The sequence below is a fragment of the Mobula hypostoma genome, chromosome 9 (genome assembly GCF_963921235.1).
Source record: "Mobula hypostoma chromosome 9, sMobHyp1.1, whole genome shotgun sequence".
Taxonomy (NCBI): domain Eukaryota; kingdom Metazoa; phylum Chordata; class Chondrichthyes; order Myliobatiformes; family Myliobatidae; genus Mobula; species Mobula hypostoma.
The window spans coordinates 7,378,062-7,391,349 of NC_086105.1; the positions used below are offsets into that span (position 1 = coordinate 7,378,062).

The 13,288-nt window shown below is 43.2% G+C and overlaps 1 protein-coding gene across 1 annotated transcript in view; it reads left to right on the plus strand.

The window, feature by feature from the left end:
* The first annotated feature begins 31 nt into the window (after positions 1-31).
* Positions 32-13,288, plus strand: part of cct2 (chaperonin containing TCP1, subunit 2 (beta)) — a 32,324-nt gene continuing 19,067 nt past the window's right edge. Inside the window, exons 1-2 of the mRNA XM_063057689.1 lie at positions 32-133; positions 7,660-7,734. Of these exons, the coding sequence (XP_062913759.1) occupies positions 47-133; positions 7,660-7,734 (162 nt within the window). The 5' untranslated portion in view covers positions 32-46. The remainder of the gene's footprint in view (positions 134-7,659; positions 7,735-13,288) is intronic.

The following is a 13,288-nucleotide window of genomic DNA, read 5'->3' on the forward strand; positions in this document are numbered from 1 at the left end:
ATAGTCCCGATTTCCTTTGACAGCACAGGGCGGGGACGTTTCGCGCATGCGGGTTCACTCCATCCGGTGCGTGACGCAGCTTCCGTCTGTTAACCAGAAGCGGAGGGACGGCGGCGTCGGAGCGATCACCATGGTGGGTTACCGGAGTCGGACCGGCCCGGGAGTCGGGGGTTGGGGGGGACAAAACCTTGCAGCGGCGTTGTGTTATCGCTGTTCTGCTTGAGGAAACCGGCGGGCGAAGGGGTACGGGGAGGGAGGTGCCGCGGAGCACGTGGCGTGGGATAACGGTCGGGGCGTTGGGAGCGGTCGAGGGCGCACAGAAGCCGGCCTCTGTCGGCGAAACATCGGGCGAGAGGCGCGTTCCTAGCGCTGGAAAATGCTCGAGGCTTTTCCACAGCGATCGAGGGGGAGCGGCCCCCAAGACTGGGACAAAGCCGGTCTCGCCGAAAGTTCTAGTGCTCGTCGAGGCGGAGCCTTGCTGGGAGAGCCAGTGCGCAGGCGCCGCCCGTCTGCTGGGGACACATCCCCGGTCTTTGTATAGATGCGGAAATCTGTGGTGTAACCATTCCCCGTACCTGTCACCGGGAGAGTAATAGGAAAAATAAATTGGCGGGATGTCTCTTTTGTTAAGCTGGTAGAAAGATCTTAAAAAGTACCGGATGAACATTTCAAGCTACAATGTAGTGGACCAAGAGCTGGGAGGTGAGGTGTAAACTCGAGTCCGTCTTTTGGCCATCTTGATCGGGACAAGAGAAATGACTCTTTGATGTATGATTATATTAAAAATGACAACGTTCAAAAGGAGGGCATCAGGACAGTGGACCTAATATAGATTTTAATATATAACAGGAAGGAATCAGGAGCTTTTTAATTATGTAGATATTGTGATACAATGTGGAATAGACTACTTGTTAGACAATTTACTATGACCAATCAACCTACCAACCAGTATGTGTTTGAACTGTGTGAGGAAACCCACGCCGTCATGGGGAGAGTGTACAAACTCCTTACAGGCAGCAGTACGCTAGCTTGCCACCCCAAAGGCTTATTGGGGGAGGAGCGGGTGAGCAGGTAGCTGTAGCAAAATGAATAATTTGAAGGGAGCAAGTTCTCGGAAGGTGTTGTAGGAATGGAGAAGGATGGGTGTGTGCCGGAGCATAGAAGTAATAATAATTTGGAGAGACAAGTAGGCGTAAGAGCCAGCTAGGAAAAGAGTGTCACGTGGATGAGGCTTAGCATGTATGGATATGGATGGCAGGTTTAGAAGAGCTCGTTAAAATAGGATGGTTGGTCTTGACCTGAGCCACCGACTGTAACATTTCCTTCTACAGCATGCATTCCCGACCTGGGGCTAATGCTAGGGGTCCACGGCATATAAAAGGTTGGGAACCCCTTTTCTACAGATACTGCCTGGCACACTGAGTTCCTGTAGTAGTTTTGTTGCTGCAGTGTGACTGAGTATGTTGCAGAGGTAAATTTGAACAATTTGCAATGTAACTCAGCTTGCATGTTAGACCCAGTGGCTGCCAAATCCATTGTAGAAAGATGAGTTGGATTGTTTTGAGCTTCACCAGTACAGTGTGAATGTCATGAGCCAAGAGGCCAGATATCACAGGCATATGTTGAGAAATTTGTTGCTCTGCGGCAGCAGTACATTGGAATAGCACATAGAACATAGAAAACCTACAGGCCCTTCGGCCTACAAAGCTGTGCCGAACATGTCCTTACCTAAGGTTAACCATAGCCCTCTATTTTTCTAAGCTCCATGTACCTGTCCTGGAGTCTCTTAAAAAACCCTATCGTATCCGCCTCCACCACCGTGGCCGACAGCCCATTCCACGCACTCACCACTCTGTAGAAAAACTTAACCCTGACATCTCCTCTGTACCTACTTCCAAGCACTTTAAAACTCTGCCCTCTCATGCTAGCTATTTCAGCCCTGGGAAAAAAGCCTCTTGACTATCCACACAATCAATGCCTCAGAATAAAAAAAAACAAACTTTAAATTACAATAAGAACTACATATAAAATTAAATAAAACAGTGCCAAAATCGAGCCAAAAAAAGAAAAATGAATAGATAGTGTTCATGGATTCTTTGTCAATTAAGAAATCTGATGGCAGAGGGGAAGAAGCTGTTCTGGAGACATTGAGTGTGTGTCTTCAGGCTCCTGTACTACCACTTGATGGTAGTAATGAGAAGAGGGCATGTGTTGAGGGTGATGGGGTTCCTTAATGATGTGTGCCGTCTTTGTGAGAAAGCATTGCCTTTTGATGCTGTTCTCGATGCTGGGGAGGCCCAGGACAGATCTTCAGAGATGTTAACACCCAGGAATTGAGCTGTTCACCCGTTCCACTGCAGATCTTTTGATGGAAGACAGGTATATGTTTTCTCGACTTCCCCTGCCTGAAGTCTACTGTCAGTTCCTTGGTCTTGCTGACGTTGAGTGCAAGGTGGTTATTGCGACACCACTCAAACAGATGATCTATCTCACTCCTGTATGCCTCCTTGTCGCCATCTGAAATTCTGCCAACAGTAGGTTGTGTCATTAGCAAATTTAGAAATGACACTTGAGCTACACCTAGCCACACAGTCGTGATTGTAGAGCTGGGGTTCCCACCCTGGGTTCCACGGACCCCTTGCTTAGTGGTATTGGTCTGTGGCATAAAAAGTCTGGGAGCCCCTGATATAGAAAGAAGAGTAGAGCAGTGAGCTAAGCACACATCTTTTTGGTGTGCTAATGTTGATTGTCAGTGGGGAGGAGATGTTATTTACAATTTGCACAGACAGTGTTGTTCCAGTGAGGAAGTCAAGGATACAGTTGCAGAGGGAGGTACACAGGCAAAGGTTTTGGAGTTTGTTGATTAAAACTGAGGGTATGATGGTGTTGAACTTTGAATTGTAAGCAATAAACAGCAGCCAGATGTAGGTATTACAATTGTCCAGGTGAACCAAGGCCAAGTGAAGGAGCCAGTGAGATTGTATCCATTATAGACCTATTGTGACAATCAGCAAATTGCGGAGGGTCCAGGTCCTTGCTTAGGTTGGAGCTGATTTTGGCCAAGACCAATTTTTTAAAACACTTTATCATAGCAGATGTGAGTGTAGCCGGGCGATAGTCATTGAGGCAGCCCACCCTGCTCTTCTTTTGGCACTGATATGATTGTTGCTCTTTTGAAGCAGGTGGAAAATCATCGACTGCAGCAGTCCTAGAACTCTCACTCTAGTTTGCTGCACGTGTTTTCAGTGCTCTACCAGGTACATCATCACGATGAAGGATGTTCTGACATTAGCTACAGGGATTCGCATGGGTGTAGTTTCATTCCCTCTTCCAAAATGTGCATAAAAGGCATTGAGCTGATCTGGGAGTGAGGCATTTCAGCCATTCATGATGTTAGGTTGCGCCTTGTAGGAATTAATGGCCTGCAAACCCTGCCAGAGCTGACATGCATGCCGTCTCTTAACTTCATCTGGAATTGTTTTTTTGCTCATAAGGTAGCCTTCTGTAGTCATGTTTGGACTTCCTTGTATAGTTGTGGATGATTAGTCTTGAATGCCAGAGATTTAGCCCTCAGCAGCCTACGAATCTCCTGGTTCATCCACACCTATTAGTTTGGGTAGGTCCAGTATGTCCTTGAAGGCACACTTTCATCCACATACACCTTGATGAAGTCGGTGTGGCATATTCATTCAGACTCTGTGATGAATCCTTGAATGTTGTTCAGTCCACTGTCTCAAAGCAGACATGTAAGCACTCTGCCTCCCTTGACCATACCTTTTTGATCTTCATCTTTGGTGCTACAGTCGTTAGTGTCTCCCTATACGATACAGTTCTGGTGATCAGACTTTAGAAAGTGGGAGGGAGTGTCACAATAAGCATTCTTGATGGTGGTATAACAGTGGTAAAGTATGTTGACTCTCTTTTTACATGTGATGTGTTGATGGTAGTTAATAATGGGATTAAAAAGTTACTTAGAGAAAGACAGGAACTTGTGTATAGCCCATTGGATGTTCATTGATGTATTGACAAGAGTTTATACATTCTGCATAAGTGTTTGTGTTGCTGTTGGTGACTGCCTTCATAGCTTATGTAATCAAGAAAAAAAACTGAATTTTTTATTCATTTTCTATCTGATTGGTGTAAATGTTTCTGCAAATATTTGTTGAACACTGTATGTATTTTAAATGACATACTTGACTCAATTGAATTGAATTGACTTCATTTCTTAATCCTTCACACACGAGTAAATTTCTTTAAGTTAAGTTTCCGTCTAAATGTGCAATGTGCAATCATAGTTATTTATAATAAATAAACTATTAATGTAATATAGAGTACACTCAAATCAGCGTGAGTTAATCAGTCCAATGGCCTGGTGGAAGAAGCTGTCCCGGAGCCTGTTGGTCCTGGCTTTTATGCTACGGTACCGTTTTCCGGATGGTAGCAGCTGGAATAGATAGTGGTTGGGGTGACTCGGGTCCCCAGTGATTCTATGGGTCTTTTTTACACACTTGTCCTTGTAAATGTCCTGAATCATGGGAAGTTCACAACTACAGATGCGCTGGGCTGTCTGCACCACTCTCTGCAGAGTCCTGCGATTAAGGGAGGTACAGTTCCCATACCAGGCAGCGATGCAACCAGTCAGGATTGTGTCCCTGTAGAAAGTTCTTAGGATTTGGGGGCCCATACCCCCAAACTTACTCAACCATCCAAGGTGAAAGAGGCGCTCTTGTGCCTTTTTCACCACACAGCTGGTGCGTACAGACCACATGAGGTCCTCGGTGACGTGAATGCCAAGGAACTTAAAACTGTTCACCCTCTCAACCCCAGATCCATTGATGTCAATAGGGGTTAGCCTGTCTCCATTCCTCCTGTAATCCACAATCAGCTCCTTTGTTTTTTGTGACATTGAGGGAGAGGTTGTTTTCTTGACACCACTGTGTCAGAGGGATGATTTCATCCCTGTAGACCACCTCGTTATTGTTTGAGGTAAGCCCAGTCAATGTATCGTCAGCTTAATAAATACTGCTTAATAAACTTAATATAATTGGTTGAATCTTTAATTAACAATTTGGATGAGAGTTTTGGTGGCATGATCAGTGAGTTTGCAGACTACAGCAAAATTGGGTTGGTGTACTGTGAAGAAGTTTAGGTTACATTGGATCTTGATTAACTGGGAAAGTAGGCCAAAGACATGTACAAAGTTCTGCATGTAAGGCTGTTAAATCAGGCTAGGGCAATGACAGGGTCCTAGGGAATTTGTAGAACAGAGCCACCTGGGGATACCAGTGCGTAATTCCCTGAAAGTGGCAACACAGGTAGATAAAGTGGTGAAAATTAAATATGGCACATTTACCTTCATTGTACGAGCTATTGACAAGAGTGGGTCATCATGATGAGCTGAACAAGGTATTGGTGAACTCCTTTTGGAGTTCTGACATTCAGTTCTGGTTGCCAGGATTTAATGTGGCTGTGCTATGCTAGAGGGGATGAAAAAAAAGATTTACCAGGATGCTGCTGTAACTGGGGTACTTGAATTACAAGGAGAGGCTGGAGCGAAGGAAGCTGAGAAGTGACTTTGTGGAGGTTTATAGAATCATGAGAAACATGCATAAGGTTGATTGTTCTTTTTCTCGGATAGGGGAGGTCTATGTAATAGGAGAAAACTAGAGGTCATATGTAATATGAGAAAGGAAAGACTTAAAAGGAGACCTGAGGCAGGTTTTTCACACACAGGGTGTGAGTATATGGAACAAGCTGCCAGATAAAGTAGTAGAGAAAGGTATACTAAGGTTAAAAAACATTTGGATGGGTACCTGGATAGGAAAAGCTTAGCCTAGGATTTGGGCCAGATGCAGGCTTATGGGACTAGCTCGGGAAAACACCTTGATCAGCACAGACATATTGGGCTGTTTTCATTTTGTGTGACTTTGAACTGTGATAGCCGTGACGTAACAGCAAGGTCCTACTCATCCAAATTTACCTAAGCCAAATGAGTTGAACTTCAGTATTGAATAATGCATACCAAGGCCTTAGCGGAGACTAGGGCTGAAGCAGCAAACTACTAATTATCAGTGCCCTGACAGGAGCAACGTTGGGGTACAGCTTGGTCTTCCACTGAAACCTCAGGGGCATTTTTAAGCTTTTAATTTTGTATGATTTTATTGAAACTGCCTGATTTGTAAATGTTTTAAACTTTATGATAACAAAATTTCCTTTTCCCATTCTCCAGGCCAAAAATCTTCATTGACATGATCGGGGATTGGGCTGGCATGGAAATATAGGCAGATTCTCCAGTTTATTACAATAAAATGTCAATAATCTATTGCTTGTGGAATTTTGGTCATGGTGAGCACACACATTGTTGGGTGTTACTCTTAAACTCTAAACCATGCCCACTTCACTTTTAAGTGTTTCGTGGAATAATATCTGTAAACCCATTTGTGTGACACAATCTGCAGAGTAGCTTTCGTTGTGAGGGATAGGAGCATGGAGATCTAGTGGAAGCCGCCAAAGTAGTTGGAAATAACTGATCTGTGGTTATAACAATTTCTCTGTATATTAGTTTCATCTTGTTTGGAAAACAAGCTGAATCACACTAGCAGCACACTTGGCTTACATTCTGGACCCTTAGAGTTTCTAGCCACACACATAACTGACAGTCTGGATTGACTTTATGAGTACAGATTACTAATCCCATTCGTTAGAGCTGGGCTGCCCTAAACCTTCCCCTCCTCCCCCACTTCCTTACGCTGACTTCTCATCTTTTTTTCCTCCAGTCCTGATGAAGGGTCTCACCCAAAACGGCGACTGTTTATAGTCTTTTCCACAAATGCTGCCTGGTGTACAAGTTCCTCCAACGTTTTTGGTGTTTTGCTGCCATGGACCTGTTCAGTTACTGATACTAATGAGAGAGCCAGATGCTAAATGATTGGGATTTTGGATATAGGATTATCAGACTTTTACTGTACTGGGGAGCAGGCCTCTTCTGGGTTAGGACAAAGTTACCATTATGTCAATCATTAGCTAAGAGATTCCCAAGACTCAATTCCTAGAGTTACTTACGTGGAAGAGCTGAATGAAAGCAATTCACCAGCCATTGCCAGCAGGATTTGGCATTATGTAGCTAGAATCCCCTCCAAACTCTTATATTTGTATTGATTCTAATTTTTGTTCTGATACTCCAGCTGATAACGCAGTTTATAATACAGCTTTAGTACTTTGGTGTTCAGGAAGTATTCATTTAAAAGAGAAGTAATTAACAAGATTGGCTGCTCCACTGACTTGATTATATCACTGCTGCCGTGGAGGAGGGGTTTCCTTGTTTTAACTTTTGACAGCAACCACGACATGCACTGTGGAAAGCTCCTTCAAAGCTAGTAATGAGTGCCATTATTTTGCCCATATGGGCACATTTAAGGCCATATATTTGCATTTTAATTTCTTTTGAAGCTACTTTTCATATAGACGAAAAAGAAATTTGTTTCAGTGACTCTTGTAGAAATAGATTGTCTAGTCTGGCTAAGCAATGTTTTGCTGTCTGATGTTTTGTAAGACTTCCAAGTTCCCACAGGTTGATTTGAGGTATTTACATTTGTTGGCATCATTCAAAGAATTATTGGTGATTTGGACAGATAATTGAATTTATCCTTCTTTTGCCAGGCTTCCCTTTCGTTAGCTCCTGTAAACATCTTCAAAGCAGGTGCTGATGAAGAAAAAGCTGAAACAGCCCGTCTGGTAAGTATTTAAAATATTTTTAAATTCCCCATTGTTTGACTGACCTATAATTTTTATTTCAGTGTAAATATTGACATATCTACAAAAGCATGTCGTTTGGAAAATGTTCTGAATCAATATAGAACACAGAACAGTGCAGGCCCTATGGCTGACCCTTTAACCTACTCCAAGATCAATCTAACCTTTTCCTCTCACATAGCTCGCCATTTTCCTATTATCCATGTACCTATTTAAAAGTGTCTTAAATGCCCCTAATGTAGCTGCCTCCACCAGTATTCCTGGCAGCATGTTCCACACACCTACCATTTTGTGTAAAAATCCCTACCTCTGACATATCCTCTTTACTTTCCTCTCAACACCTCAAAGTTATACCCCTCGTATTAGCCATCTCCGATCTGGGAAAAAATCTCTAGGCTGTTCACTTGATCTTTGCCTCTTCTAATTTGTATACCTCTATCAAGTGACCTTTCATCCTTCTCTCCAAAGGGAGAAGCCATAGCTCACTCAACCTTTCCTCATCAAACTTTTTAATCCTGATGTCATTCTGGTAAATCTCCTTTGCACCCTCTCTAAAGCTCCCACGTCCTTGCTATATTGAAGCGACTAGAACTGTGCGGGCTAACAAAGGTTTTATAAAGCTGCAGCATTACCTCACAGCTCTTGAACTCAGTCCCCCACCTACTAAAGTTCACCCATCAACTTGCACTGCAACTTTGAGGGATTTATGAATGTAAACCCCAAGATCCCTCTATTCCACACACTTAAGAATCCTGCCATGAGCCCTGTATTCTATCTTCAGGTTCAACTTCACAAAGTGAATCACTTTCCACTCCCATCTGCCACTTATCAGCCCAGCTTTTGATTCCTATCATTGTCCTGTTGTAACCTACAATTCTCTTCTACACTATCCACAAGCTTCATGTCATCTGCTAACTTACTTATCCACCCTTCCACTTTCTCATCCAAGTAATTTATAAAAATCAGAAGGAGCAGGAGTCCCAGAACAGATCCCTGCAGAACACCTCATCGACCTCCAGACAGAAATGCTCATCTATAACCACCCCTCTGTCTTCTGTGGACAAACCAATTCTTAATCCATGCAGCCAAGTTCCCTGGATCCCAGGCCTTACGATTTTCTAAATGAGCCTGCCATGGGGAACTTTGTTAAATGCCTCACTCGGATTCATTGCCCTTACCTTCATCAATATGTTTTGTCACTGCTTCAAATAAACAGTATCCGGGATATAGAGTGCAAGTTGAATCAAGAGTTAAAATTGGCATGTTGCAAAGGTAACGCTACAGTTGTTATGGGGGATTTCAACATGCAGGTATACTGGGAAAATCAGGTTGGTACAAGACTCCAAGAAAGTGAGTTTGTGGAGTATCTCCGAGATGGATTCTTAGAGCAGCTTGTACTGGAGCCTACCAGGGAGAAGGCAATTCTGGATCTGGTGTTGTGTAGTGAACCGGATTTGATAAGGGAACTGGAGGTAAAGGAGCCATTAGGAGGTAGTGACCATAATATGATAAGTTTTAATCTACAATTTGAGAGGGAGAAGGGAAAATCGGAAGTGTCAGTATTACAGTTGAATAAAAGGGACTTTGGAGCCATGAGGGAGGAGCTGGCCAAAGTTGACTGGAAAGATACCCTAGCAGGGATGACAGTGGAACAACAATGGCAGATATTTCTGGGAATAATACAGAAGGTGCAGGATCAGTTCATTCCAAAGAGGAAGAAAGATTCTAAGGGGAGTAAGGGGCGACCGTGGCTGACAAGGGAAGTCAAGGACTGTATAAAAATAAAAGAGAAGAAGTATAACATAGCAAAGACGAGTGGGAAGCCAGAGGGTTGGGAAACTTTTAAAGAGCAACAGAAGATAACTAAAAAGGCAATACAGGGAGAAAAGATGAGGTACGAAGGTAAGCTAGCCAAGAATATAAAGGAGGATAGTAAAAGCTTCTTTAGGTATGTGAAGAGGAAAAAATTAGTTAAGACTAAAGTTAGGCCTTCGAAGACAGAAATGGGTGAATTTATTACGGGGAACAAAGAAATGGTAGACGAGTTGAACAGGTACTTTGGATCTGTCTTCACTGGGGAAGACACAAACAATCTCCCAGATAAAATAGTGGCCAGAGGACCTAGGGTAATGGAGGAACTGAAGGAAATTCACATGAGGCAGGGAGTGGTGTTGGATAGACTGATGGGACTGAAGGCTGATAAATCCCCAGGGCCTGATGGTCTGCATCCCAGGGTACTTAAGGAGGTGGCTCTAGAAATCATGGATGCATTGGTAATCATTTTTCAATGTTCTATAGATTCAGGATCAGTTCCTGTGGATTGGAGGGTAGCTAATGTTATCCCACTTTTTAAGAAAGAAGGGAGAGAGAAAACAGGGAAATATAGACCAGTTAACCTGACATCAGTGGTGGGGAAGATGCTGGAGTCAATTATAAAAGATGAAATAGCGGCACATTTGGATAGCAGTAACAGGATTGGTCCAAGTCAACATGGATTTACAAAGGGGAAATCATGCTTGACTAATCTTCTAGAATATTTTGAGGATGTACCTATGAAAATGGACGAGGGAGAGCGAGTAGGTGTAGTGTACCAAGGCTTTCAGAAAGCCTTTGATAAGGTCCCACATAGGAGATTAGTGGGCAAAATTAGACTACATGGTATTGGGGGTAGGGTACTGACATGGATCGTAAATTGGTTGGCAGACAGAAAAGAGTAGGGATTAAGGGGTCCCTTTCAGAATGGCAGGTGGTGACTAGTGGGGTACCGCAAGGCTTGGTGCTGGGACCGCAGCTATTTACAATACACATTAATGACTTAGATGAAGGCATTAAAAGTAACATTAGCAAATTTGCACATGACACAAAGCTGGGTGGCAGTGTGAAATGTGAGGAGGATGGTATGAGAATGCAGGGTGACTTGGACAGGTTCAGTGAGTGGGCAGATGCAGTTTAATGTGGATATATGTGAGGTTATCCACTTTGGTGGCAAGAACAGGAAGGCAGATTACTATCTGAACAGTGTCAATTTAGGAAAAGGGGAAGTACAACGAGATCTAGGTGTCCTTGGTCATCAGTCACTGAAAGTAAGCATGCAGGTACAGCAGGCAGTGAAGAAAGCTAATGGCATGTTGGCCTTCATATCAAGGGGAGTTGAGTATAGGAGCAAAGAGGTCCTTCTGCAGTTGTACAGGGCCCTGGTGAGACCACACCTGGAGTATTGTGTGAAGTTTTGGTCTCCAAATTTGAGGAAGGACATTCTTGCTATTGAGGGAGTGCAGTGTAGGTTCATGAGGTTAATTCCGGGGATGGCGGGACTGTCATATGTTGAAAGATTGGAGCGACTGGGCTTGTATACACTGGAATTTAGAAGGATGAGAGGGGATCTGATTGAAACATATAAGATTATTAAGGGATTGGACACGCTAGGGCAGGAGACATGTTCCCGATGTTGGGGGAGTCCAGAACCAGAGGCCACAGTTTAAGAATAAGTGGTAAGCCATTTAGAACAGAGTTGAGGAAAAACTTTTTCACCCAGACAGTTGTGGATCGGTCGAATGCTCTGCCTCAGAAGGCAGTGGAGGCCAATTCCCTGGATTCTTTCAAGAAAGAGTTTGATAGAGCTCTTAAAGACAGTGGAGTCAAGGGATATGGGGAGAAGGCAGGAATGGGGTACTGATTGTGGATGATCAGCCATGATCGCAGTGAATGGTGGTGTTGGTTCGAAGGGCCGAATGGCCTACCCCTGCACCTATTGTCTATTATTCATTCAAGCTTGTGAGGCAAGAGCTGCCCAATATAAAGGCACATGGAATATCCTTAATCAGCTTATGCTTCTCCAAATGTTCATAAATCCTGTCACCAAGAATTCTCTCCAATAGTTTGCCCACCACTGACTTAATTCCCAGGATTGTCCCTATTACCTTTCTTGAACAAAGGAATAGCATTTGCCACTCTCCAGTCCTCCAATTCTGTGACCAATGAGAACGTAAAGATCATGGCCAAAGGCAGAGGAATCTCCTTCCTCACTTTCCGCAGTAGCCTAGGGTATGTTATGTCTGGTCCCAAGAGGTTTAATTTAATGATTTTTAAAATTGATAATTATTGATCTTTGTTCAGAAAATCTTAAAAGCTTGTCTGATTCTAGGGCAAATGATCTAATGCTTTTCAAAAATCCTAGCACGTCCTCTTCCTTCATGTCACCATGTTCCAAGATATCAGCCTGTTATATGCTGACCTTACTTTCATTAAGGTCCTTTCACTGGTAAATACTGAAGCAAAGTATTCATTAATGACCCCCACTACCTCTTCGGACTCCGGGCACATTTCCTCTTTAATCCCTGGTCACTTTTACCATCGCTTTAGTCATTTTCCTATTCTTCATGTACGTGTAGAATGCCCTGAGGTTTTCCTTATTCCTATAACCAAGGCCTTCTCGTGTCACCGTACTAGCTCTCCTAAGTCCATTCTTCAGCCCCTTCCTGGCTTCATTGTAACTCTCTACAACCCTGTCTGATCCTTGCTTCCTAAACCTTCATCGTGCTTCTTTCTTTTGATTAGATGTTCAACATCGCTTGTCAACCATGTTTCCTTCACCCTACTATCCTTACCCTGCCCCAATGGGACTAAACTTTCCAGAACCCCATGCAAGTGCTCCCTAAACATTCTCCACATTTCTATTGTGCAATTGCCTGAGTACGTCTGTTACCACTACATTTTCCTGAGTTCCCACAAAAATAGCATTATAATTCACCCTCCACTAATTGAATACTTTCCCATACCATCTGCTCCTGTCCCTGGCCAAGGATGTGGTAAAGGTCAGGGAATTGTCATAGGCTATGGTAAAGGTCAGGGAGTTGTGGTCAGTCTGTTAAGGATCAATGAGGAAATGGCTGAAAAATTACCTACAGATTGAATAGACTTTTAAAGTAATCTTACCAATAGTTTATGTCTAACTGAGAGTTTGCATTGATACTGTTACTTATTGATGGATTTTTGTTGATTTTTAGTTGATAATTATTCAAAAAATCTTAAAAAATGTTTTGATCCTAGGACATATGGTCTAGTAAGAACGCAAACACGAGGAAATCTGCAGATGCTGGAAATTCAAGCAACACACAGAAAATGCTGGTGAACTCAGCAGACCAGGCAGCATCTATAGGAAGAGGTACTGTTGACGTTTCGGGCCGAGACCCTTCGTCAGGACTAACTGAAAGAAGAGATAATTTTCTTCTTTCAGTTAGTCCTGACGAAGGGTCTTGGCCCGAAATGTCGACTGTACCTCTTCCTATAGATTCTGCCTGGTCTGCTGCGTTCGTCAGCATTTTTTGTGTGTGGTCTGGTAAGAACATTGATTCAAAGTACACTGTGATTATGAATTAGCAAAGATTTAGAACATAGGTTACTTAAATAATAATATTTCATGACTAATTTGATGTCTAAGTAATCTTCCCTTCCTTCCTGTATTGTTAGACCATCACATCTACAGAATGTTTTCCTTCACGAGTATTTTGAAAGCAGCAGTTTTGTAACTTGGGGT